This window comes from Hipposideros armiger, unplaced genomic scaffold (assembly GCF_001890085.2).
Source record: "Hipposideros armiger isolate ML-2016 unplaced genomic scaffold, ASM189008v1 scaffold_34, whole genome shotgun sequence".
NCBI classification, from domain to species: domain Eukaryota; kingdom Metazoa; phylum Chordata; class Mammalia; order Chiroptera; family Hipposideridae; genus Hipposideros; species Hipposideros armiger.
Genome location: NW_017731384.1, coordinates 1,375,500 through 1,402,268, shown reverse-complemented (window position 1 = coordinate 1,402,268; position 26,769 = coordinate 1,375,500). Strand labels below are relative to the sequence as shown.

Sequence of the window (26,769 nt, the reverse complement as noted above, 5' to 3'; positions counted from 1 at the left end):
AGGGGGCGGGTGTAGCATGGTTGGATTCTTGCTGTTTCTAGGACAGAAGCTTAGACTTGGCTCTGTCCCTGTGTTCCTTCTCCTCAGCAAAGCTACAACTTCGAGGGGATTCATGTTTGAGTTACACAGAAAGACTGCTTGGCTGGATCTAGATAAAAAATTGAAAGCACGTATCTCGCCACTGGTTAGTTCTCCTGGTCCTCTATGAGAGGAGAAATGAGGAACCAGAGGGGAAACTTGATTTCAACATTGCAAACCATTCTATTCCTCATCCCCTTTTGGTAAAGAAATATTTAAGTCGCATGCATTCTTGGAGAGAATTTTCAAAAAACACTCAGCCCACAAGAATTCTGTTCATCCCACAAACTCTGCCTTGGTCCTGCGAGCATTTGCTAAGACCGGCTCCTCCACTTTCAGTCCATCAGCATTTTCTCCTTGTGCCTTTAATACCAGTAGGTTAGGATAACACAGACATCTGCCACTTGGAGAAACAGTGCTTCAATCCAGGGCTGCTCCTCAGCAGTAGCTCTCATCTCAAGTCATTATAAAAGAAATAGAAAAAAAGAGGCCCGTACTCAGTTGAATTTCGCTAAGCTCTCCAGCTGACTCTCTTTGGTATTTGTTTGCTTATCTTATTCAGCATGGTTACTCTCCAGTATTTTTTTTACTTTCCTTGTTTAAATTATTTATGAAAAAAAAACACTGCCCAGGGTTTATGACAATGGCTCATTCTCTGTATGGCATAGTTTTTGGAAATAAGATTAACTATGGGACAGAAAAACAACAACTGCCATTTTGGAGTCCTCTCCCTTTCCAAACAAGGTGGGCTGAAACTGCACATTTTTCTTGGGAAGCCAGGATTCCACTTGAGGCAGATGGCCTGGAGGCCAGTGCACAGTATAACTGACTCTCTGGTTGCACTTCCAAGTGGGAAACATTTGGTTAATATCAGGTCATTTCTATTCTTAACCTTGTAGCATAATATTAGGCTTCTCTCGTGGCGGGAAACCCTGGCCAGTCCTTTTACATCGAGGAAAGAGACGCATTTTCTAACAGAAGGGGAAGAAACACCAAAGGGATCTTTCCTTTTTCAACCCAGCAGGAAGGAGGACACGTCAGGCCCATTTTAGAGGCAATATTGCTGGTCTTTACACCAACTTGCTGTACTATGGCAGTGGATAATTTGGCTCTGGCAGGACAGTGGTGAATTCAGTCACTGGATCTATAAGTATAGAAACGCTCCAAGAAGTTTCACTGTTTGAAGGTATTTAAAATATCAGTTGAAACCCCCATAGCACATGATATCCTTTGGATGTGTTCAGTCCCTGGACTGGTGGAGAAATATTTTGGTTCTAGATTTTGTTTTAAAACAATAAAAAAGCTATTTTGTTTTTATTACTCTGCATTTTGGGGGATTGATATCTTCCTCCGAAGCAAAAATGAGATTCAATGAACATAAAATACTCGATGCTGGGGATTCAGAAGATAAGACACGGTCCTTACCCTCAGGCTTCTAACTGATCAGCAGGAGAAACAGGCTTAAACACAAAACAAGTAAATACATTAGGAAAAGTTGGCAAAATTCAAGGTTTGTACATTTAAAGGAGCAAGAAATCTGGCACAGGGAAGAGTAGTGAGGCTGGGAGAACTTAAGAAATGCCACGAGCTAGTTCTTAGTTGAGTGGCAGGATTTGCCAAGAGAACATCCTGTGGAAGACATTCAAAGCATAAGGAGCAGCATGTGCTAAAGGCCTCACCCATGAACATTCTCAGCCTGTAACTAGGGTGTAATCCAAGGGGACAGAGTAAGGTGGAGGTGAGTATGGAGGAGCTATGAAAAGAGAGAGAGACCAGAAGGAGGATTATTACGGCGCATTACGTCCTTCCTTCCTTGAGGAGGCAATTGTTGGGTAAATACTTGACAAAATGCCTCTTCGTATGTTTGTTGTAAGCGTTTATTAAAGTGGGCAACTAACATTTTCGACCTGGCATTTTGGGCGAAAGGAAGAGCGAGTGATGCCTGGGCGAGTGTGTTCAAACTTTGTAACAAGGCTGATGAACCCTGGAGATGTACGTCAATGTTTCATGTTCTTCACAACAGGACGTGAGCGTACAGTTATCAAATCTAGTCATAGACCTAAGACAAAAAAAAGCAACTTATTTTTTTCTCCAGGCTTGTCTGAGACGACAGGAATACAGAAAAGACCCAAATGAGAAGAAACAAGATCAATTTGGGGAGCAAGAGACAAATTTTGAGAGATCCCGGTTTTCAAGCGGGTCATCTTCCAAACAGGTACTTAAACTCTGGCAGACATTCTCGTGCTGCTGCCTTGTGTGTGTGTGTGTGTGTGTGTGTGTGTGTGTGTGTGTGTGTGTGTGTGTGTGTGTGTGTGTGAGACTTAGGAAAAAGCTGACTCAAAACTCCTAACATTCAGGCCAGGAAGAGGCAGGGTCAGGGGCTCCCACGCTGGGTACGACCCCCGCCATATGACCTTGCCTCTTCACCCTGGCTGGGCCTTGTTCTTCTTTCCTTAAAGTCTAACCCATTGCATTGCTGAGTGTAGTTCTTATTTTAAATGAAGAGAGTAAAAGGCAGTAATAACTGTATCAAATAATAACTTGCAATTCAAATATTTTTGTCTAGGATGATACTAATAATATCAATATAGTAGTAGCATGAGAACGATGATGACAACAGTAGTGGTAGTTACCATTATTTGAGTGCTTACAACATTCCAGCATGGTGCTACACACTTTATGTGTATTTAATTTTCATAAATCTATCCATTCCTCTCACTTTGCAGAGGAGAAAACTGAGCGTTAGAAAAGTTAAGAAACGTTACCTAAAATTTCACAGCCAGTATGTGGTAGAAGAGGAATTCTGTTCCAGGCAGTCTGACCCCAGAGGGGGTGCTCTGAACCACTGAGCTATACGATCCTATTTCACGTGTAAGATCTTATCTGCATAAGAATTTTACTTATCCAATGTAAGCTAAGTACCACAAGCTGCATTCAACACCAGTTGTTAGCATGGCCAATTGATTTAAGATGAGTAATATGCCTTTTATGAATTCTTATTTAATATTTTATGCCTGAAATATACTCTAGAGGATGGACTTTCTTTTTTATCAGTGGTATGGACCCCTGAGATAGATCCTGGGTACCTGATATCAATCAAGCTCTTGTTGGGATTTCTTCTTTAATCTAGGATATTTTTGGACTGCGGTTATTTAATGTTCAAAAGACACCTAAAAACATCAGTGATTGATGTTTATGGATGTAGCTGCATCCCTGGGAGAGATCTACCCTCCCTATTAAGAAACATACAATCACATGATAAAATATTCCTCCTAGGGTGTGAGGGTGAGAGAGACTATCTCACAATAGTGGCCGCACTGAGAAGAACATGTCGCCTGGATCTTCTCCTTACTCAAGAATAAAATATAATTTAATCAGCCCGATGCTGATGAAGTTTAGGGAGTGAGATTAATCCAAAAATTAAATCTAGTTTGGCTAGAACAAACCATTTTTAGTATTAAGATAACTTCTCATATTTTTTCACTTAGAAACAAAAATCAAGGACAGATTTTTTTTTAAGTAATTAAGTCAATAGGTAGCATGTAACAATCTTCCTAGACTGGAATTACTAAGCACTGGGCAGCTGGGTTCTTGTACTTTCATGAAAAGACCCACAGGCACCGTCGTAGCCATTTTGTATGGCGATATTCCTGCGTTTGGGATATTCTAGGACTTGATGTTTCATGCTCCTCTCCACAAACTTTGTCTGGGGGACAAGCTGGTGACAGATTCTTGAAGATTCCTTCTTCACGCTATAAAAATTATTCATTCCTTAAATCATCATTGCAAAACACTCAGACCACATCTAAAATAGGACATAGCTGTACATATAAAAGTAATTATGAAATAAAGACAAAAATATGTGGTGAGATGCATAAAACTGGCAATTTCTATTCTAAAGTACAAGGGCAAAAGTTTTCATGTTTGTGCTATGTCACTGTACCTCACTATGTCAGAGAGCTCAAAACAGCATTGCTTACATAATCCCAATTTTTTTCAGGATAATGATATCCCAAGGGCTTGGGCCTTGATTGTACAAGTGTCTTCAAGGTCACATCTGCTCTACTGAGAAGAGTGACAAAATCAGAATTTTCTGCAGTGAGATTCACCTCTGCTTGGTTTTCTATATCACAGATATTCTGAGGGGGACTCTGGAGGGTTGGCCTCTGGACACCACAGGGCAGGAAGGACAGGGTGAGAGAAGATGTCACTGAACGCATCACGCGCAACAGCCATCTGACTTGTGTGCTCATGACATTGATCCGTCCTGGCTCAATCCTTCAACATTTGCTCCGTACAAGTGAAACCAGAGATCCCGTATGAGACTCAAATCAGATCCTGGAAATCCTCAACCCCCAGGATCATGGGTTGGTTTGGAGAATTCCCTTCCCAGGTTTGGACCCCTACCCAAATTTGTAAGAAAATCTGGCAGTTCTTAAACAAACCTTCATAGTCTGGGCCTGCCCTTCTAGATCTCGAATCCTGAAGGACTACAGAGCTTCTCAAGCCTCTTTCTGCAGGGTCCTCCATGGCAGGGAAGTCCTGGAGCTAGTCTGCCAGAAACAGGCTGTGAATGAGAATGCTGGCACCTCCCAAAGGGAATCGAGGCCAGGCTGATCCAGTTTCCAGAGCTCAGTGTATTGAATGTCACATCAGGCACTAGAGTGCAAAAGATCCTTGGTCAGTCAGGAAAGGGCAGGAGCAAGATACAGTTCAATGAGACGGTGTAAGCCTAACCCAAGACCTCCTCCCTAGGTGAACATCCCCCTAAGTAATTTCCTTCTAGAGACTGCTGTGGCTGAAAACGCTAAGGAACACTTTGCCTCTGACTTCTGAAGGCAAGTTCACTCTCTGATTGAGTGGGGAGTATGAAAGTGGATTGCTTAATCCATGGACATTTTTTCCACCGTCCAGTCACTACGTGAAGCATGCCGCCACCAAATTTTGACACATACTGCAATTTCCGTCACTTGTTCATTCCTCAACCCAGCCTCAGATTTAGATGGGCTTGGAATAAGCGAGGCATTTACCACCTAGTAATAGAGCCAGTATCAAGCTATGATTTCCAGACTCCTACCTAGAGGTGGGCAGGTTCCCCAAATGCAGATTAACGTGGTGTCCTCTCCATTTGGCACAACCTGCTCACTAGGACCAGTGGCTTTAACCTCTGGTTAGGCAGAGGTTGTGTTAAATCTACATCCAAGATAAAGCAATAACCATCGATCCTGTGCTGAGATGTTCTTTAAAGTGGTACCTCCTCAATACATTTAAGTGGGTGGTGTGGAATAGTAGAAAGAACACTTGTCATCAAGGGCCAGCTCTGTCCCTCATTACAGTGTGAATTCAGGCAAAACCACTTTACTTCTGAGCACTTCAGTTTCCCACCACGGAGATACTTATCATTATGCTTATCTCATGGGATCATTCTGAGAACGAGTGAGACTTTTAAATGTCATACTAACATTAGATCGCATTATGAATTGCCTTGGTGTCCGACTATTCTTGCAAATGATGCTCCCAACAGATATCAGTGGAAGCGCAGGTTCTGGAGGCTTCTAGAACACCTTCTTACACCTCAGCTCAGCCCCAGGCCACATTTGTAAAAAGCCAACCTAAGGTAGCAACTTAATTTTAGACCCTTTTCAAAGTTACATACAACCTTGTGAGCAGTCTAATCGCACTAGAATTTAACCGGGAAGTAAACATCAGCTCCACATAACCAACTAGAAGCTGGATGATTTAGTAGATGAAAAAGCAAAGCAGTCTCTCCATATGAGCAGGAAATCGTGTCCCCGGGACAGCTGCTGGCCTAGAGGAACCAGCTGTGATTGACAGGGGCACCAGGATATTTCACCTTCTCAAACCTTCACAGAGAAGGGACAGGAGCCCTGATTTCCCCATTGAAAATGATTAATTAGCCCAGGACTGGGGGACAGCAACCTTCTATGAAGAGACACATCATGGCCTTTCTCATCTTCCAAGGTCCTGTATCTTTGCTGTGTGGGACACTGTGCCAAATGCGCAAACCTCAAGGACTGAGGAGGTGTTGTCACTGCGTTTACTTCATTGGCAAAGCAGGTGGAGATGAGCTCCCAGTTTTTCAAGAGCACTGTTTGCTCTGCTGATCGGAATAGGACTATTGTCCTTTCGTCATCAGCACCTGAGCGACTAAGCACCGGGTCACAGGGACCCAACGTTACATTGGAAGGAGGCAGTTCACCTGATACCAGCAGCAGCTGGCTCTGGCCCGGACCTGGCTCCACAGGATGTTTACATCAGTGAGATCACCTGAATCTCCCAGAAAGCCAGGTAAGCTGAAGACTGAAGGCAGTTTACCCAACACAAACATATTCATTGTTCTGTCCACGGTAATCCACACAAACTTTGGAGGTTAAAAAATAAAGCTTTTTCAAGTAACCTGCAGTGGCTTAAAAAGTCAGGGTGTCTATCCATAAATGAAGGCAACAAAAGCCCACAAATGTGCTGTCCAATACTGTAGCACGTGGGGCTATTTCGCTTTAAGTTTAAATGAATGAAAATAAAATTGAAAAGCCAGCTCCCTAGTCTCACTAGCCACATTTCACATGCTCAGTAGCCACATGTGGTCCATGGCTGCCATACTGGACCATGCAAATGTAGACCATTTCCATCATTGCAGGAAGACCTGTGGGACAGCCCTGCTCCAGAATGTGGTCAAGTTCAAAACACAAACAAGATAAGACCCCATGGGCCAGGAAGGGGTTTTGTTTCCCAGAAACTGCATAATATACAATGCTTTGCATACTGCAGCTCTGGCTGGCTTGATTTGCATTTTGCGTGTTTTTTTTTATAACTACTGGGTATATTTGCATGACTTCTTTCATTACCTATTTATTCAGCCTATTGTGCCTGTGAAACCTTTAGCTTCTCCTCTTTCAAACAGCTTTCGGGAGTTGTTCTCCCATTAATCTGTCAATGTCAACCTACCAACACCCTTAATGGTGTCATGAAAGCAGCCAGGGCTTAGCACATGACATATGCATTCCATGAGTCACATTTGCAATTTTCTCTAACTTCTACTTGTCCATTGACAGATTCCTGTGGGGTCAGGCCTCCGTTCTTTCTGTCCCCAGGCCTGTGTGTGGATGAGGCAGGTCACAGACGCACACACTGGTTCTAGCTGCCAAAGGGCCCCACCCTTGGAGGGTGTGAGTCATCTCTAACACCTGGTATGGTGTTTGTCACAGCCGCCCTCTTGACTCTGGCTCAGATTCCGCGCCCTGGAGGTGCACCTGAGCAATGATGCCGCTCTGCACACGGCACCTCCAGCCCAAAGCGTGCGTCATGGAGAGGGAGTGTGCAGCCCACAGGATGACAAGTGCGGATCTGTGGGAATTTTCATTTGAGTTTGTTTTCCATTTTAGCCATTGATCTGTTCACCTTGGCGTGTCCCACAAGCCCCTTGGACTCAAGATGCTGAATGCATCATCTACTCCCCTCAAATTGGTCCTCTTCCTGAATCTATTTCTGCCCAAGCCAGAATTCTGGAAATTATCTAAGACGCCTCCTCCTGCTCCTCCTCACACCTTACAGGAATCAGACACCAAAGCTGGACTGTCTTATCTCTTCTCTCTTGAATCTGTCCACCAGCACCTCCCTTTCTAGGGTCCTGTTTTTGTGTGTGTGTGTGCCTGGATTGTTGTAGGGGTCATTTCCCAGGTTGTTTTGTCCTCACCTCACCCCTTCCAGCCTGTCTCCCAGGCTACAGTAAGAATGAGCCCTCTAGAAGCAAATTGGATGTCACTCCTTTTTTATTTTTTTTTCAAACTTTATTGGGGAACAAAGTGTGTTTTCCAGGACCCATCAACTCTAAGTCAAGTTGTCATCCTTAATCTTAATTGTGGAGGGTGCAAGCTCAGCTCCAAGTCCAGTTGCCGCTTTCAATTTTGTTGTGGGGGGCACAGCCCACCATCCCATGCAGAAGTCGAACCAGCAACCTTGTTGTTAAGAGCTCATGCTCTCACCAGCTGAGCCATCCAGCCGCCCGTTGGCAGCTCAGTGGCATCTCAGCGCCAGTGCAGCTCACTGGCCTATGTGGGAATCAAACTGGCAACCCTGCTGCTGAGAGCTCGCTCTCTAACCAACTGAGCCACCCGGCCAGCCCTGGATCATGTCACTCCTTTATTAAAAATTCTTTAGTCGTTCCCCATTGTCTTTGGGGTCTAGTTCAAATACCGCAGCAAGGTACTCAAGGCCATTGATGGCCCGCCCCTCAGCTCTGAGGGCACCTCCTCTAGGGAAGAGTTTCCAGGGCTTTTCCTGAGGGGCGGGTGACTTTGTTCTTGTCCTTCCTTTGTTATTCCCATAACATCCTCTGGACTCAAACATACCTTGAGGTTCACCTTCCTATCTGCCTCCTGCCTCAGGAGGGGAACTACTCAAGAGAAGGCAAGTTTATGGTTGTATTTCCAATGATCACCACATAACAGAGGCTCAGTGAATGTTTGATGGCTGACAGTTGCAAGAGAGTTTTAGGAATGTGCACATGTTGAAGTCATAGCGACAGAGCCATAACAGCCAGGGCAGGAATCCTCGCCCTGGGTGAGAGCAGAAAGGGATACTGTTACTTGGATTGGGGAATGCCCCCTTACCTGGCTTGAAATTATTGAAAGGCATGTAGTTTGGCCAGGCTGTCAGTGTGCAATGGCCAGTTTAGGCTGGAAGATAAGTCAATTACAATCAACAATTTGGAAGCCTCTGCCCTGGTGATGACCAGAGTAACCAGCTAAAGATAGCATTCTTGTCCTGGCATACCACTCTGCACAGGGACAGATGGCTTCTTTAAAGCTCTGATAGTTCCTCTTGTCACAGGTAGGCAAGAACACAAAGATGTAAGAACAGGCAGCTCCCTGGGCACCAAGGAAACACAGAAGGGTCCACAGTCGGCCCAGGATTCACTGTACTTTATAACAGAAGTCGTCTTGCTGTGACTGAGCATTCTGCAGGATAGCTCACCAGACTGCATTGGTTCTTTCTTTGATGATAAGGTTGTAGATTAATTGGAATACCTGGTGTGCAGGCCCTTGTGTGGGCAAACCAGGGTGCTGGAGTCCTTCAATGGCATTAATGGAGCAAACAAATAATAACTGTGTCTTCGGCAAAGCCAGCAGCACCTCATTTCTCCTTCGTTTCTGTGCTTTGTCTGAGTTCCAGTCGGTAGTTTTAAAATAGGGCATGGCAGTAAAATGGGGCAACTGTCAGTTTAAATCGCAGCTGCTTCCAGAACATTGTCCTGCCTTTTTCAACAGATAAGCAGACAGTCTCAAGTCAATCCTTCCAGTAGGCTGATTCTGCCGTGTGGCCGGGCGATACACACACCAACAGTTACCCTAGCTCCATGAAATTGTTGGTGCCTCTGACCCAAAGAGTTCTCTGTGTTAATTGGACTCAGTAGCTCAGAAATTGCATGAGGCAAGATTATAACAAAGTGGCTTTTCTCCCATTTTTTTGTAGTACTATGTATTTCAGTTACTACATTTTATTAAAAATTCCCATTTAAAAAAAAATGGTTCTAATTAATTTTTAAAACCAAAAAACTTGTTAAAAACCAATTAAAATTCAGATATTAAAATTTAAAAATTTTTCAGTTGCAAGGTATTATTATTATTATTATTCAAGTGCATATCTGCATTAAACATGATTTATACCTTACATGAAATAGACCATATTTCATCCTGAAACCTTCTTTTTTGTTTGTTTTTATATTGCTTTATTTGTTAAGGAATTATAAACCCTGTGTCCAAGACACTGTGTTGGGGACTTTGGGGACCCGGTCATGAATAAACCACGCCCCAGCCCTCGGGTAGTTCCCAGTGCTAGTGAAATAAGATGTTACACAAATGCCCATAGTTTAAGACAGTATCTGATGAGTGTAATAAAAAGGCAAAGGGAAACCTGGGAAAGCTTCATGGAGGAGGCCGATTTTCAGCTGGACCTTAAGGCATGGGCAGGATTTGGGGAACTGGAAGTGGGGGTGGGGAACTGAGGTAGGGCAGACATTACAGGTGGAAGGAAGAGCCTGGGTCAAGGAGAGATGGGAACGTTTGGAAAAGGGTGAGCCTTCCCATCTCGCTGCAGCACAGGAAAATATGCTTCAGACCTCTTTCCAGAGCTCCCCTCCCTGAGAAGGCGCAGTTCCTAGCCGTAGGATCAGGAGGCAGGAGGGTGGCCTTCTTGCGCCCCAGTGCTGCTCCCAGAGCACTGCTCCCTGGGCTCTGTTGGAAGGACGGGTCCACTGAGGCTTGTGCTATTTTAGTCCACCCCCGACTCCCACCACCACTTCATCCCTATTGCCTCCCGGCCACTGTTCTCTTATTCAGCGAACACTCTGGCGGTGGCTCTGTCTGTGTTCGCCCCATCTCCTGGTTTTCTGCCACAGTCCTAGACGACTTCAGCATGTACCTGGATAAACCAGCCGTGTCCTACTTTCTCAGTTCTTGATGCATCTTAGGTGCCCCCCCCTCCCCCACCAACAGCACATCCTAGACTGCGTCATAAAGGGTCTCCGTCTCCCAAATCTACTGATCATCACCAGCCTTCAGCTCTCCTGCTTTCCTGCTCACCCATTTCTACTATGACATTCCTGCTACCTCTTGGGGACCTCTGGTCCATTGGTTCCTCTCCCTTTGTCCTCTCACTGCCCTCTGTGCACTGACTTTCCCTTCCTAAGCAGCCTAGATTCTCTGCTTGATCCTCTTAATAGTTCCCTTGCTCCTTCTCTCTTTTTTTTTCATATCTCTCTGGCAAAATCCCACCCATCCATGGTTTCTGAGTCCACACCCAGGCCACTGGTGGCTGCTGGAGAAAAACCACTCAACTTTGAAAAACGGCCCCACTGAAAGATCAGAGCCACTAACCTCCTGTAACTCCTCAGTACTGCCCAGTTTCTCTGGTCAGCTCTGTCTCCCACTTCAAACCTTCTATTTCCCCAATATTCAGTCCCTCCGTCCTCAGATGGGAGCTTCCTCAACTCACTGCTGCCCAACTCACCCACCTCCTTCCTTCTGCACCACTCTCCCCTCGTTCCCACCTCTGCACCTGTGCTCAGGATCCTATATCCTAACCCTCCTCAGGACCCCTCCTCCATCCATCATCCTTGCCCTGCCTGGATCTTCAACTCTGTACCAGAGCCTTCCCATCAACATTTAATCGTGATCTAAGGTCTCCCACAAAAAAAACAAAAACAAAAAAATACAACCAAAAAACCAGAACAGCCCTTCCTTGATCCCACCTCCCCTCCACTTATTTCTTCTCCTTCACAGCCAAAGTTCTCAAAATAATTATTTACACTGACTGACTCCATTTCCCCACCTCCTACTCACTCCTCAACCCACTCCAATCTGGCTTCCACACTCGTCTTTCCACAGAAATGGCTGTTCTTCAAATGCCTTCCATGTTTCTGAATACAGCAGGTCTCTCTCAGTCCTCGCCACGCTTGACCTCTCGGCAACTCTGACTCTCCCGGCCACTCGATCCTCCTGGAAACACTGCATCCCTGAGCTTCCGCAGAGCCACGTTCTTCTCCTGACTCCCTCCCTTGCTTCATCCTCCTCCACCCAGGCTCTGAGTCCTGGAACCCCTCAAGGCTTGGGTCTCTTCTCACTCTATACCTAGAGGCTTTATGCTATTTTTGTACCACACACCCCTTCGCATGGTGAACTCTCTAGATCCTCTATTCAGAATATCTTCAAACGTATAAAGTAAGATACATAGGATTTCAAAGGAAGCCACTTTTGTTGAAATAGTCATCAAAATATTTTTAGAAAGCTGTGATTCAGTAATATATGTGCTTCTTTATTAACACATTAAATAACAAGTGATGGGCGTAAAGGGTATTTTGAGACATCTGCAACAAATTTAATGAAATGTGAAAATATCTGTGATTTCTATTGGTGACAAAATCGTGGGTACTGCTAATACTACTGTGTTTTGTTGCCTGTATTCGTAAATGAAAGATAAGCCTAGATTTCAGTTAGAGGTTGGTGGAAATAAAGATATAATCTTTTTTTCCCATCCAAGTTCGTGCCCCATCTCCAAGAAGCCCTGCCCTATATATTTTCTTTAGGTTAGTTCATCAAGATTTTAACTGCCAAAATCAAGATGCTATCTGCCAATGACTCCCAAGTTTATATTTCCAACCCAAACCTCACTTTTGATATCCAGATCTGAGTATCCAATTGTTTATGCAATAATCTCTGCTTGGAGGTCTCAAAAACACCTCAAACTCAACAGGCCCACTGCTCAAGTTCCCAACCTGGCCCTTCATTCTTTCTTTTGTGGGTATCATCAGGACTTGATGCTTTCCTCTTCACCCTCATAATCAGTGCATCACCAAGTCCTATCAATTTTACTTCCCCAGCATCTTTTTAATCCATCTCTGTGTTCTTCTCTGCTGTTCCCTGGCTAAGTTACTACAGAGGCCTTCTAACAAGACTCCACGCTTCTACTCCTGCCTTCAAATCCCACTTTACTTACTACAGGTAGACTGATATTGACAAATGGAACTCAGATCACTTTACTTGCCTGCTTAAACCCCTTTCTTGGCTTTCTGTGGTTTTTAGAAAGGGGACCAAAATCCATGATATATAGCCAACCAGACCTTGCAAGATCTGGTCCTCGGTACTGCTCTGTGCTTCATCCACACTAGCTTTGGGTCCTTTTACATGCCAGGCCACCGCCTGCTAGAGAGTATTTGCACATGCTGTTCCTACTCCTTGCAACTCTCACCCCACCTTCCTACCTTCTACCAGATCTCAGCCCAGTCACTTCCTCAGGGAGGTTTTCCCCAACTGCTCCCTCCCCTTACTATATCCGGACCCCCCTGCCCTAGTCTTATTATGGCTATCTATATATTTCCTTTTTTTTAAAAAAAAGTATGACTTGTAATTTTACATTTAATAATTATTTGATTAAATTATCTACCTCCCCACCTGTACTAGCTCTGTAAGGGCAGTCTTTGTTTTCTCATCATCCCCATATTCCAATACATGTAGTTACATTTTTGCAATTTTGATTGTTCATATAATCCTCAGTTTTTGTTCTAGAGGTAAAAATTACTGACAATGAATCGTACAAATTTTAAGAGTAATATTGAATGATTTTTGGCAAATATGTGTAACCATTTAACTCAAACCCCGATCGAGTATCCATCATTCCAGAAAGTCCCCTCACGCCCCTTCGCAGTCATTTCCTACCTGTGTCCCTCTCAGAGGCAACCACTGTTCTGAGTGTTTTCACCATAAATTAATTTTGCCTCTTCTTGTTCCATTTTTAAGAGACTGTTTGAGTTCAACTTTCTAAGTCATCTCAGATCCTTTTTATAAATAGATGGAACATACATTCTAAATAGATTAGACAAATGAATCTTTGTAATAATTAAATTAAAATCACATACAAGTTAAAATTAAAATTATAATCTTTTCCCAAAATGACAGACTTTTTAAAAGATAAAAATTGGAAATGTAGAAACTGGCATTCTTTTATACATCTAGAAATGTAAATTGGTACAATATTTTTGGAGGACGATTTGGAAACAAAAAATTTTTAATTTTTGTGATGCTTTCAATCTAGTAATATAAGTTCCCACTTTTGGGATCTTAAAGAACTAAAGATGCTCATAAATACATAATGATATTCATCATAGCACTATTTATCATAGCCATGTCTTCAGGTGGGATTAAGCAGAAATGGAGTTAAGCAGCAGTTTGATTCAGGCAGGTGGGACCTGAATAATAAAAAAAAAAGGTTACTGATCCCTGTTCTTTTTTATTGTTCAAGTTTACGGTTCTGACGAGCTCAAAATTGTCCTGCACATGTGAAGGACTTTGCTGCTCTTAGAGGTTTTTTTTAGATGAGAGAAAGTTTAGCCTGCTTTGTGCTACAACAGCACTCTGTATAGAACATAACTTTATATTTCTTGAACACATAAAGGTATCCATCCTACCCAGAATGCTATATATACAAGCCGCCCTCGATTCCTCAAGGCAGTTTTTTGTTTGTTTGTTTGTTTGCTTGAGGCACAGTTTGAATGTGGACTTTGGGGACAGTACTCTGAAAATATTCATTTGCATCCAGGTCCCTTGGTCATCCTTCCCTTGTTGTTACTGTTTGAGTGTCGAGGTTCACAGCCTTGATCATTCTCTCTCTTAATCTCATGAGACTACATTTATTTCAAATATAATAAACACACAGTCTTTCTCTGGCACCAGCCTGACACTATTCTTTGCCTCTTCTCTCTTATTCACAACAAGTCATGCTCTGATCTACACTATGTCATGAGTTCCACTCAGCTCAGCCTTCCATCACATGACACATAGCAAAAATGGGCTTTGTACACATCAATCTGAATTCAGTAGCACACCCTGGGAGAGTGAGGGTGGCATGCTAGTTGAGAACCAGTTTCCTGGGTCTTGGAAATGAGCCATCAGGCAAGAGTTGGAGAATGACTTTGTCTTTTCTGGCCCTGGCTGCTTTAGTCCCCTTGCTCTTCTGATCATCTCTGTTCATTGTCACCTTGCCATTTCAGACTCAACACTATTAGGTCCCAGTTTAAAAATCTAGTCATTCTCACATCCCTGAGGAAATGCATCCCACTTCACAATCCTGGCTCTCCATCTTCCAGGAGGTCTAACTAGGACCACTATAATGTTACTAAGTCATTACTGCAGTGCCCAGTGCCACTTACATTCCCTAATGTAAGTCCTTTCTTTTCCCAGTGGGAGTCCTTCTCTGAACTTTTGAGAGAGCCTAGCCTTGCACAAGACTATATCTCTACTTTAGTATGGATGATGCCAGAAGCACAAGGTGGAGATCTTTAGAAAATGTTAACCACAAAAATAATATTCCAGAAAATATTGATTTTGAAAATAACTTCATGTAGTTAACATGGCTTTATTAGGACTTTCTCATCATATTATTAACAGGGAAGTTAACAGTCTACACCTGTATCATGTAATTTTGGGATGTATGTATGTATTTATTTATTTACTTATTTACTTATTTATTTTATGTTTTAGGCTTTGATTTTGAAAAAGAGATCTGGTTTTCTTCCCCCAAAGGAATAGCAATGTGCTATCGCCTCCACCTCCATGTGACATTTTAACTTAGGAACACATGGGGGAAGAAATAAAAATCGTAATTACTGTTCAAAATTACAAGAAAAAAAACACATACTTTTGAAATCAACTTTAAATCAAATAATTTCATTATTATTGTTTGAGAATCTTTAAATGTTAAATATTTGCCATTAGAGTTTTACTGTCTGAAAGAGAAATTGTACCATATTTTCTGAAGAGTAGATCAATTTCAACTGCTATTTATAAGATTATCATAAATTTATAGCCTTCAGAAAAAAACACAAGAGTCCAGTAAAGGAACTGACTGGCCTCTCTGTTCATCTGTTGAATAGGTATAAACCCAGTAGAATTTTTCACAGGGGCTTTTGGTTTTCATTTCAACAGTGGGTGGTTACCGTTCCGTAGTTAGCTAGTTAATTTTTAAAATGGCTGAAAAGGGGTTTCAGTGAAAATGGTGGAGTGAGTAAACACTGTGCTTGCTTCCTCCCATGACCATATTAAAATTACAACTAAATTATAGAACAACCAACGTGAATAAAGAAGAAACAGAAAATCTGAACAGATTGATTACTAACAAAGTCCAGTCAGTAATCAAAAAACTCCAAACAAACGCCCTGGTTTAGATGGCTTCATAGGTGAATTTTAGAAAACATTCAAAGAAGAATTAACACCTATCCTTCTCAAACTATTCCAAAAATATTCAAAAGGGAAGCCTTCCAACCTCATTTTTTGAGGCCACCATTACCCCGAATCCAAAGCCAGAAAAAGACACTACAAAAAAAGAATATGATAGGCCAACACCCCTAATGAACATTGATGCAAAACTCCTGAACAAAACATGAATATACTGAATTCAGCAATACATTAAAAAGATCATACACGCCCTTTCTTCAGCTGTCGGTAAGGTGCTTGGTCCTTCCAAGGAAGCTAAGGCTGCATTGGGGTGAGGCTCTCACTTCATCCAGAGACTAGCACCGTGCCCAGCAGCGCCCACTAGGCACTCACCTGCACCATGGCCTCCATCTCGGAACTTGCCTGCATCTACTCGGCCCTCATCCTGCACGATGATGAGGTGACAGTCCTGGAGGATAAGATTAATGCCCTCATTAAAGCAGCTGGTGTAAATGTTGAACCTTTCTGGCCAGGCTTGTTTGCAAAGGCTTTGGTCAATGTTAACATCGGGAGCCTCATCTGCAATGTAGAGGCTGATGGACCTGCCTCAGCAGCTGGTGCTGCACCAGCAGGAGGTCCTGTCCCCTCCACCATTGCTGTCCCAGCTGAGAAGAAAGTGGAAGCAAAGAAAAAAGAGTCTGAGGAGTCTAATGATTGCATGGGCTTTGTTTTTTTGTGTTTTTTTTTGTTTTACTAAACCTCTTTTGTGACATGTTCAACAAAAAGCGGAACTCTGAAAAAAAAAGATCATACACCATGGTCAAGTGGGATTTATTCCTGGGATGCAAGGTTGGTTCAACATCCGCAAATCAATTACTGTGATATATCACATAAACAAAATTAAAGATAAAAATCATATCATACATATCAACAGATGCAGAAAAAGCATTTGACAAAATCCAGTATTTATTTATGATAAAAACTCTTAGCAAAGTGAGAATAGAGGAAATATCCCTCAATATAATAAAAGCCATTATGACAAACCTACAGCTAACATCATACTCAGTAGTGAAAAGCTAAAAGTGTTTTTGTTAAGATCAGAAACAAGACAAGGATATCCACTTTGACCACTTTTATTCAACATAGTATTGGAAGTCCTAGCCACAGCAATCAGACAAGAAAAAGAAGTAAAAGGCATCCAAATTGGAAAGAAAGAAATAAACTCTCATTATTTGCAGATGACATGATACTATATAGAGAACCCTAAAATTCCAAAAAAACTATTAGAAGAGATAAATTCAGTAAAGTAGCAGGATACAAAATTTATATTCAGAAATCAGTTCCATTTCTATACACCAATAACAAATTATTAGAAAGAGAAATTAAGAAAACAATCCCATTTACAATTGCATCAAAAAAATACCTAGGAATAAATTTAACCAAAGAAGTAACAGGCTTGTACTCTGAAAATTATAAGACATTAAAGAATTGAAGAAGATACAAATAAATAGAAGCATATATTGTGCTCATAGAGAAGAATAATTAACATAATTAAAATGTCCATGTTACCCAAAGCAATCTAAAGATTCAATGTAATCCCTATCAAAACACCAGTAGTACTTTTCACAGAACTAGAACAAATAATCCTAAAATTTATATGGAACCATAAAAGTCCCCGAATAACCACAGCAATCTGGAGAAAGAAGAACAAAGTTGGAGGATCACAATACCTGATACAAAAGACTACAAGGCTATAGTAATCAAAATACTATGGTACTGGCATAAAAACAGACACAGATCAATGGAACAGAATAGAGAACCCAGAAATAAACCCACACCTAGATGGTCAATTAATCTATGGCAAAGAAGGCAAAAATATACAATGGGGTAAAGACAGTCTAGTCAATAAATGGTTCTGGGAAAACTGGACAGATACATGCAAAAAAATGAAACTAAACCATCTTCTTACATTATATACAAGAATAAACTCAAAATGGATTAAAGACTTAAATGTAAGACCCCAAACCATAAAACTCCTAGAAAACATAGGCAGTAAACTCTCAGACATTGATCTTAGTAATATTTTTTTGGATATGTCACCTTGGGCAAGGGAAACAAAAGAAAAAATAAACAAATGGGACTACATTAAACTAAAAAGTTTTTGCACAACAAAGGAAACACAAAACAGAAAGCCAACCACTGAATTGGAGAAGATTTTCGCCAATGATATATCTGATAAGGAGTTAATATACAAAATTTATAAAGAATGCATGCACTTCACACCAAAAAAAAATGTATAATCCAATTAAAAAGTGGGCAGAGGACCTGACTAGACATTTCTCCAAAGAGGACATATAGGTGGCCAGTAGACATGAAAAGATGCTTAGCATCACTAAACATCAGTGAAATGCAAATTAAAACCACAGTGAGATATCATCTCACACCTGTCAGAATATCATCAATAAATATCATCAATAAATCAATAAACAAGTGCTGGCCAGGATGTGGAGAAAAGAGAACCCTCAGGTACTGTTGGTAGGATTACAAACTGGTGCAGCCATTATGGAAAACAGTATAGAGGTTCCTCAAAAAGTTAAAAATAGAACTGCTTTACGACCCAGCAATTCCATTTCTGGGTAGTTATCCAAAGAAATCCAAGACACTAATTCAAAACAATATATGCACCCCTATGTTCTTTGCAGCATCATTTACAATAACCAAGATATGGAAGCAACCTATGTTCATCAATAGACGAATGGATAAAGAAGTGGTACATATATACAAAAGACTATTACTGGGCTATAAAAAAATGAAATCTTACCATTTGCAACAACATGCATAGGCCTGGAAGGTATTATGCTAGCTGGAATAAGTCAGACAGAGAAAGACAAATACCATATGATCTCACTTATATATGGAATCAAAATTAATGAGCAAACAAAATATAAACAGACTCATAGATGCAGGGAACAAGCTGATGGTTGCCAGATGGGAGGGAGGTTGAGGGCAGGGTGCAAAAAGGTGAAGGGATTAAGAAATACACATTGGTAGTTACATAATAGACATGGGGATGTAAAGTACAGCATAGGGAATATAGTCAATAATATGGTAATAACTATGTATAGTGCCAGGTGGGTAGTAGACTAGTCAGGGGGATCACTTCGTAAATTATATAAATGTCTAACCGCTATGCTGTCTGTACACCTGAAACTAATATAAAATAATATTGAATGTCAACTGTAATTGAACATTTTTAAAAGGGAGAGAAAGGTGAAGGGGAATAAGAGGTTCAAATTTCCAGGTATAAAACAAATAAGTCATGGAGATGTAATGTACAGCATGGGGAATATAGTCAATAATATTGTGATAGCATGGTATGGTGTTACATGGTTGCTGGACTTATCATGGTGATCACTTCTTTAGGTATATAAATGTTGAATAACTATTCAGGTATACACCTGAAACTAATATAATATTGTATGTTAGCTATAGCTTAATAAAAATCTTTTTTTTAAATGGCTGAACATTAATTAATGGCTAACTGCAAAAGCCAACACTTACATGGCATGTACTGTGGGCCTGGTACTGTTCTAAGCGCTATAAACATAACTCATTTAATCCTCAGAGAACCACCAACAGGTGGATACTATTATTGTTCACAGATGAGAATATCTGAGACACAGAGAGAAGAACTAGCCCCATGTCACACAATAACAACATGAAAGAACCAGGAAGCTGGGCTCTGGGTCTTAAATATGACACTTTAGCGCCAGAATAAGTTACTACAACTGCTCCCAAGGATCCACCTCCCCAGAAAATATGACTGGTTTTCATGAGAGAGGATAGATGAGAATGGCTGAGTACAGAAGAAGACATGAAAAAGATACAAAAAGTTCAAGTGATTTGCTTAAGATTCCTCAATGAAGCAAGCAGGAAAATATCCAGTAGCTTATTCATATGTATTTTAGCTCTTGCCATTTTGGCTTTAGTTTTCAACTGACAAAACGCCCACTTCCAGCTGCAATTTCTGGACTCTTAAGAATGACTACCAACTGGAAGTAAGGTTGATGGAACCAGGAACCAGAGAAGGATATACTCGGAACATAGGTGCACGATTCCATATGAAACAGACCAAGCTCTCTTTCAGTTCTTTGGTGCTACTAAAGGCTCAAGGAAAAATGGATGGGTGAAGGAAGGATAACAGTGGCTTAACACCCCATCTAGTAAAGAATCTCTTCACCAACTCCGCCCAACTCACCACTGCCTGGGCAAGCAAAGAATGTGAGTAGCTTGTGGAGGAAATTCTGTCTCATGCTCACTGATGTTCTTCTTGCCTATGACAATCTTAGGCATCATAATTAAAATGTGCCCACATTTCCCTTTCTGAGAATGGAGAGCCTATTTCGCGTTCAGCAATGACCTAATGTTTCATCTTTGACATTTCAGAATAATTTTCGAGGATTTCTATTAAATTTCAGGATCGAAAGGGGAAAAGAGGGAACAACCAATTCATTATGCCCTTTCCTTTTCCTGTCCCTTTATCTGAGGGTGGTCTGTTTTCTGAAAATGTAGGGAGAAACAATAATTATTTGTTGGAAGGCTGCATCCAGACCCTAAATTACAAAATATAAGATTTATAGTCTTGGAGGATGACGACCTGTCCACCTGTAGATTTCATCTTCTTTAGAGAAGATAGACGAGCAGGGGGCTTTTTTTAGAGTTTACAGTGCACCCCATAATTCAAAGCTATTTGGAGTATTTTCCTGAGTCAGGAGCCTTGAAATGAAAATGCCAAAACTGTCAGTGAGAACGATGAGCAAGATCAATACAAATTGCCACAGTTGGGGAGGTTGGGGGGTGGGGTGGGGGTGGGCATTCATTTAGCATTCTGTGCCTACAAAAAACACTGCATTTTCAGAGGGCTTTTTAATACTGGATTACAATGCACAATGTAGGAGAATTTAGTATCAGTGTTAGGAGAATCCCCGGGGTAAGTGTGGGGGGCAACCTTGTGGTTTTGTTTGTTGCTGAGTGTATCACCTAGCAAATCATACTAACACCAGGACCTAAACCATAAGGCAGGACTTAAATCACCCTTCAAGACCAGGTTTCTCAGATGCCATTTATATTGTTTTCATCATTTCTTTGGTGGATGGAAGTGTGGCAAAGTAGAAAAACTGTCAAATGCCTGGATAATTTTTATTGCGTCTGCAAGGCTGTGTTGAGATATCCGGACACTGCAGGAATCATGATTTGTCTGTGCATAGATTTATACTGACTTCTTTATAGCAGACTGACAAGTAGGGGACTTTTAAAGAGATTAGTCTGTCTTGTGTTGCACCCAATAATTCAGAATATTAAACTAAGGTCTGGCTTATTCAGTCCCCACACACTATCTAAATTTCCTTTTTATTGTCAAGTATATGATTAACACAAGGAACTTTTTTTTTCTCACCCACCCCCAAAGTAGTTCAAGTTACAAAAATCAAGAAGTTTAGATAGTTTCTCCTGCTTTCATAGGTAGCTTTTAAAATGAGCTGGGTTACTGGTCACCAAATTACGTAAGGGTCAGAAATGCATTCTTTTCATAATGTTCTACAAGATGGACCCATAGGCGTGCATTCTTTTCATAATGTTCAACAAAATAGACTCATTCTACTATTTCTAAATTGATAACACCAAGTTCTGGCAAAAGGACATATTGAGTTCGCATGGCAGGTTGACCCAGTGTTGTTGGAGGGGTCACTGCATTTGGCTTGTCTTTTTCCCCTCTGCCTAGCAAACATGACCTACTATGCCACTGATACTCAGACACCTTTCATTTCTGGTAGAGTTCTGGTGAGGAGGATCCTCTGGCCGAACCAAGATTATCTACCAAGAATTCTGTGGTGAAGTGTGACTCCAGACTTCCAGCAATCGACCAAACATCCGTCAAGCAGAAACATAAAAGTACCATGACTACAAGGAAACCAGAGAGAGTGGGCCCCAGCAAACCCTCTTCAGGTGACTGCTGGTTTGTTAAAATTCACAAATTCTAAAATCCTAGTATTAAAGCTAACCACAACAATCAAATCAGTGATGTTGGTGACATCCGGTGTTTTCCAAGTGGCTAAAACACCCGGTGTTTTGGGGGGTCTGATGATCTTATACAAATGCTAAAATTCATTTCAGAGTAGAATTATTAGAACAAGGTGGCGTGAATTATGCAGAGTAACTGTCTCCACTGCCAGCATTTTCTGCCCAATCATTGGCTTTGTGTGGCACTGGCCTAGAATTGCCGCCTTTTCATCTCCTTCATCCTTCTGGGGGGATAAAGGCATTTGGCCCCAGGTATCAAGTTTTATGACTCAAGCAAGAGCATGAAGAGAAGCTTTCACAAGCATCTGAATGGCATAATTTATAGCCGAGAAAGAGAGCAATAAAGTCCTCAACTTCTGGGGTTGTTCTCTCGGGGAGAAAAGGGGCTTGATAAATTCTCCCTTTTGTGCAATTTGGTAAATAATTCACTCTTTAGCTGCCTTTGAAGCAAACACCAGTCCTCTGCTTGGGGCAGGAGTGATTTAATAGTGTCCAGAAAGGGAATAAATTCAACTGAATGTTTACAGTCCCCCAGGCTCATCCCCATCAAAGCCAACCTCCATAGGACAAACTCAATTCTTCTGGGAACTGAGGTCCAAGTTGGGATAACTGGGCAGAAAGGTCTGCCTTCTGTTTACAGTGGAGTGGAAACGATCCAAATTAACTGCTGGAGAATTCGTCAATAGTGTGCAATTCACTTACACCCTAATCACAACTACTTTCTAATCCTAAATACCTCCTGTCATGCAACCACCCGTCCAGTTGTCTTAATGCATTTTCAGAAAATGGCAGCTGTCTATTAACTCCCCACCACACACACACACACATTTTATTGCTTTCATGAAGTTAAAAAGAAAAAATTGACTTCTGAAATGAAGTTCGTTCAGGCAAAGCCCCAACTCTTTTTCCATATTTAATCAGGGGAGCGTATCCTCATAGTTAATTTCTCATTTTGAAGATTTTTAGTGGGAATTGGGTTTTTAATTCAGCTGTTTAAGAATGAAATAGGGCAGATAAGATCATTCCCCAAATATTTCAAAATACATGTTGTAAATTATTGATTTGAGGATGTTTTTGATAGAAAAAAACATTGAATTTAAGTTTAAATAATGCAACTCCATTCACGCGACATAATGTTTAGCCTTCTTGCTAAAACTGCATAGCTATTCACACGGTACGCTTTGTCATCTGGGGAGAAAAATTACTAAAATGAACAGTGCAGGCCCACTCAATGATTTTAGCTTGTCTGATTAATACAGATGTGAGTTCTCCATATGGAGCTTACAACACTGACAAAAAAGGATGAATTAATTCACTTTACATTCTATAAAACATAAATCTGAAGAATTACTAGATTGGAAAACACCAAGGTGTAGGCAAGAGAGCCAAGTTGGCAGGAAGATATCTCTTTCATCAAAGGAGGGATGTTACTTGTAGTAAAAGCCTTTAAAAATGACCAGCCTTAGCATCATATTATGGCCCCAGACCATGTCTAAGGCCCATGCCGCCGTGAGTTGGACTGTGGCCTTGGTTGTCCTGCGAGGGTAGCGGTCCTGGTGACTGATAACAGTTGTGCAGCAAACTGGACTGATTATGAAGTTGGTTAAAAGCAAAGCTTTAGTGTGTGAAGATCCATGTGATTTACACGTGTAGACTCATCGCCAGAGTTCCTTAATTAGCAGAACAAAAGGAGAGCCCAGAGACAGGGTGAGAATTGAAGCTGAGTCTGTCCAGGAAAAGTCCAGCTGACCGGTGGTGACAACTCAGAAAAATCAGATAAGTACCCTGCTATTACAGGAGGGGAAAAAAAAAAAAGGATTTGAGACCTGAAGTATCTGGACATGTTGATCCAATTCACTAGATGAATTTATAGTTTCCTGCTTTTCTTCACCCCTGTAGAGAAAGATTTTCCTAAAGCATTTTGGGGGCAATCCGAAGTTGGCAGTGAGTCACCAAACTTCTTCCCATGTCAGACCTCAGGTTCCGTGCAAAACTGAGGCATCAAACACAGTGAAATCCCTTCGCAACATCTGCCTGGTAGCATAACATCCATACCGTCTTATGCCAGACTTTTACTGAATGCATTAACGTAGCTGGGGGACGTGGCTTGATTTACACTGACTTACAAATCTATGTAACGATGACCCGTGTCATAGTTTTTCCTTATATGTGAACTGCCATCAAGAACCCCTAAAATGGCTATGTAAATATAGGAACTATCAATCTCTACAAATAGATTGATAACTGAGAAGGCGTCAGATTTTCTTTATTCTTCACACTCTATTAGAAGGAATTCACGCATTTTAAATTAAGCTCCTATATTCCAGGGAACTGTTTCTAAATGAGCTGGCTTGTGTTTCTCCTTGCTCTCTCTCTCTCTATGCAGTGTGGGGTGTGCGGTTTATGGGTGAGCAAGTGCTTTGGAGTCAAAATGCTTACACAAGGACCTGGGCCCCATTTCTTATTTGCTATGTACCTCTGGGCAAGTACCTTCTCTGTGCCTCAATTTCCTCATCTGTAAAATGGGGGGAGTGTGTGAAAACAGATCCTACCTGCTAGGATTGCTATGATGATTCAATGATAAAACGTATGCTCAGCTGTTAGAATAGTGTCTGCCAACATAAGCCCTCGATACAGTATAGCATTATGAATAAAGCACATGAGAGCTGCATTTCATAGGAAGAATGAACTACAAAACTTTGTTTTCTTTGTCTTACTGTTGTCTCCCTCTCCCTAATCTTTTTCTCCTTTGCCAAAGATCCGAGTTATATTTTTAAAATCCTACACAAATGCAGGTATAGACACTACACCCTGAATTTCCAGGGCAAAACACCAAATGGGAAAAGATGAATAGCCAGAAAGCATTTACCAAGCCAGAGCTTTGCTTTATCTCCAAAAAGACATGGAAAATCCAGGCAGAGTGAAGACCCAGCTGGTCTGATGTGCAAACCGATTCAGAAATCCTATTTCATGATCAAGGTGAATGCTGACACAGGGTGAGAAGTCAGCCTAGCAGAGTTACACATTCTTATTTCAGAATCCTGTATGGCTCCGTGAGAAGCAGAGCAGTCAGCAGGCTCAGCGGCTATAGGAACACAGGGAAGTACAGAAAGCGATGGTGGCCTCCGGCTCCTGGACCTCTCCTGCTCCCCAGGCCCCTTGCAGCCCAAGCCTCATTTGGAAAGGAGCCACCTCTCCTATCCAGTTATTAGAGGCATCCAAGGCCATTGTTCTGTGGGGTTCTGGCTCCTGGAGTCCTAAAGCGCTCTCTACCCCAGTGCCAGGCACATGGGAGGCAAGGGTGCCCTCTCCTGCCATCTCCTCTTACCTAGAGCTTGGGCATAGTCCCCTAGTTCTACGCCAGGAAAACGGATCTGGATGGAGTCCTGGTAGCCTACTTCCAAAATCTTGCCCTTTAAAACAAAGCCAAGCATTCTGAAATTATCCTCACTTATTACTGAGTTCAATGTTAGTTATTACTGCACTCAGATTTGTAAGAGCAGCAAAACCTAATAATGGCTTATCATGAAGACATGTTCTTATAAAACCAAGGAAAAGCAGAGAATTCAGATCTATAAAGATAAACATCTAAAATAACTCTATTGAATTCAGAACTATCTGTTGGAAGAGCAGATTGGAAAAGAAATTTGAGGCAAATCCCTAAATCTTCACAACTTGCCTTGCAAATAGATGCTGATGAAGATTTTCTCTGAAAGGTCAAGATTAATGGCCAGTCCGCTCGTGTTCAACAAGTTCCAAGCTATCTGCCCAAGTCAGAAAACAACCAACATAAGTAAATGTCCCCGTTCTTATACAGATAACCATACTTCTCAGTCCATTTACGGTAACGCTTCCAAGACAGAGGGGCTCAGGGGTGTTACAGAGCCCAGAATTTGAGGTCCTGGCTCAGAATCCTAATCGACTACTTTGTAGCCCTATAAACGTGGACTGGCAACTTCTCCAAACACAGTTTCCTCATCAGCAAAATGGAGTTATTACCTGCCTCATCAGGTAGACAGGAGAACTAAAATTCTGGGCATAGACTGGAACGTAGGTAAAGGTTAATCCCTAGTCCTCCCTCTGGGAGCAGCTAACCTGCTGCCCTCAGGTTAGCATCTTTACAAGAGACATTGTAGTTTGAGACATAAGAGCGGTTATAGCTTGATTATGAAATATTTTAACTATTTGGTTATCAGTGAAGACAACCACTTATCCAGTATCTGTGGGATGCTAGCAAATCCGTTCACCTGCCCCCACTGTCCCAGGGTATATAACAGCAGGGTGCACAAGTTTGCTCACCCGTCACTCATTCATTCAGTACTTCAGCGTTCATTTACTGCATGCTTACCTGCCAGCCACTGCATGGGTCCCGGGGATACAGAAATAAAACACATAGGACCTGCCCTCCAGGGGCCCACAGCCTAGTGGGAGGGCAGGACGCCAACACGCCCTGACCAAGGTAAGTTCTAAGAGCTTTGGGTACGGTGAGTGGGGTGAGCATCCTGGAGGACAAGGCATTTAGCCAGGGGAGGAAGGCAAGGATGATGTGCCCAGCAGGATGCACTGAGTGTGCAAAGGCATGGAGGAGAGAGAGGCAAGGAAGAGGGCAAGAGAGAGGCTGACAGGCAGACATCGAGGAACTACAAATCGTCTAGGGCCTTGTGTCTCCAAGTGTCCCCAGACTACGAGCAGAGGCATCACCTGAGAGCTTGTTATTAGATGCAGAACCTCGTGTCCCAGCCCAGACTTACTGAATCAGAACCTGCCCTTCACAAGATCCCTGCACATTTACGTTTCAGATGCTCTGATTTAGGGTCAGGCTACAAATCAGAAAGTGTAGGGTCTAAAGTTGACACCCTCTAGGTGGGCAAGGTCCGAGTCCTCAAGG

General features: G+C 41.9%; 2 protein-coding genes across 2 annotated transcripts in view; both read left to right on the top strand.

Annotated features, from left to right (window-relative positions):
- The window catches only part of MARCHF10 (membrane associated ring-CH-type finger 10), a 77,013-nt gene that overhangs the window by 12,269 nt on the left and 37,975 nt on the right, over positions 1-26,769 (top strand). Inside the window, exons 3-4 of the mRNA XM_019637640.1 lie at positions 2,174-2,293; positions 21,635-21,806. Coding sequence (XP_019493185.1) covers positions 2,174-2,293; positions 21,635-21,806 — 292 coding nt within the window. The remainder of the gene's footprint in view (positions 1-2,173; positions 2,294-21,634; positions 21,807-26,769) is intronic.
- On the top strand, positions 16,204-16,560 carry LOC109380258 (60S acidic ribosomal protein P1-like). The gene is made up of 2 exons (XM_019637641.1): positions 16,204-16,269; positions 16,351-16,560. Exons 1-2 carry the CDS (start codon positions 16,204-16,206, stop codon positions 16,558-16,560), a joined length of 276 nt encoding a protein of 91 aa, XP_019493186.1.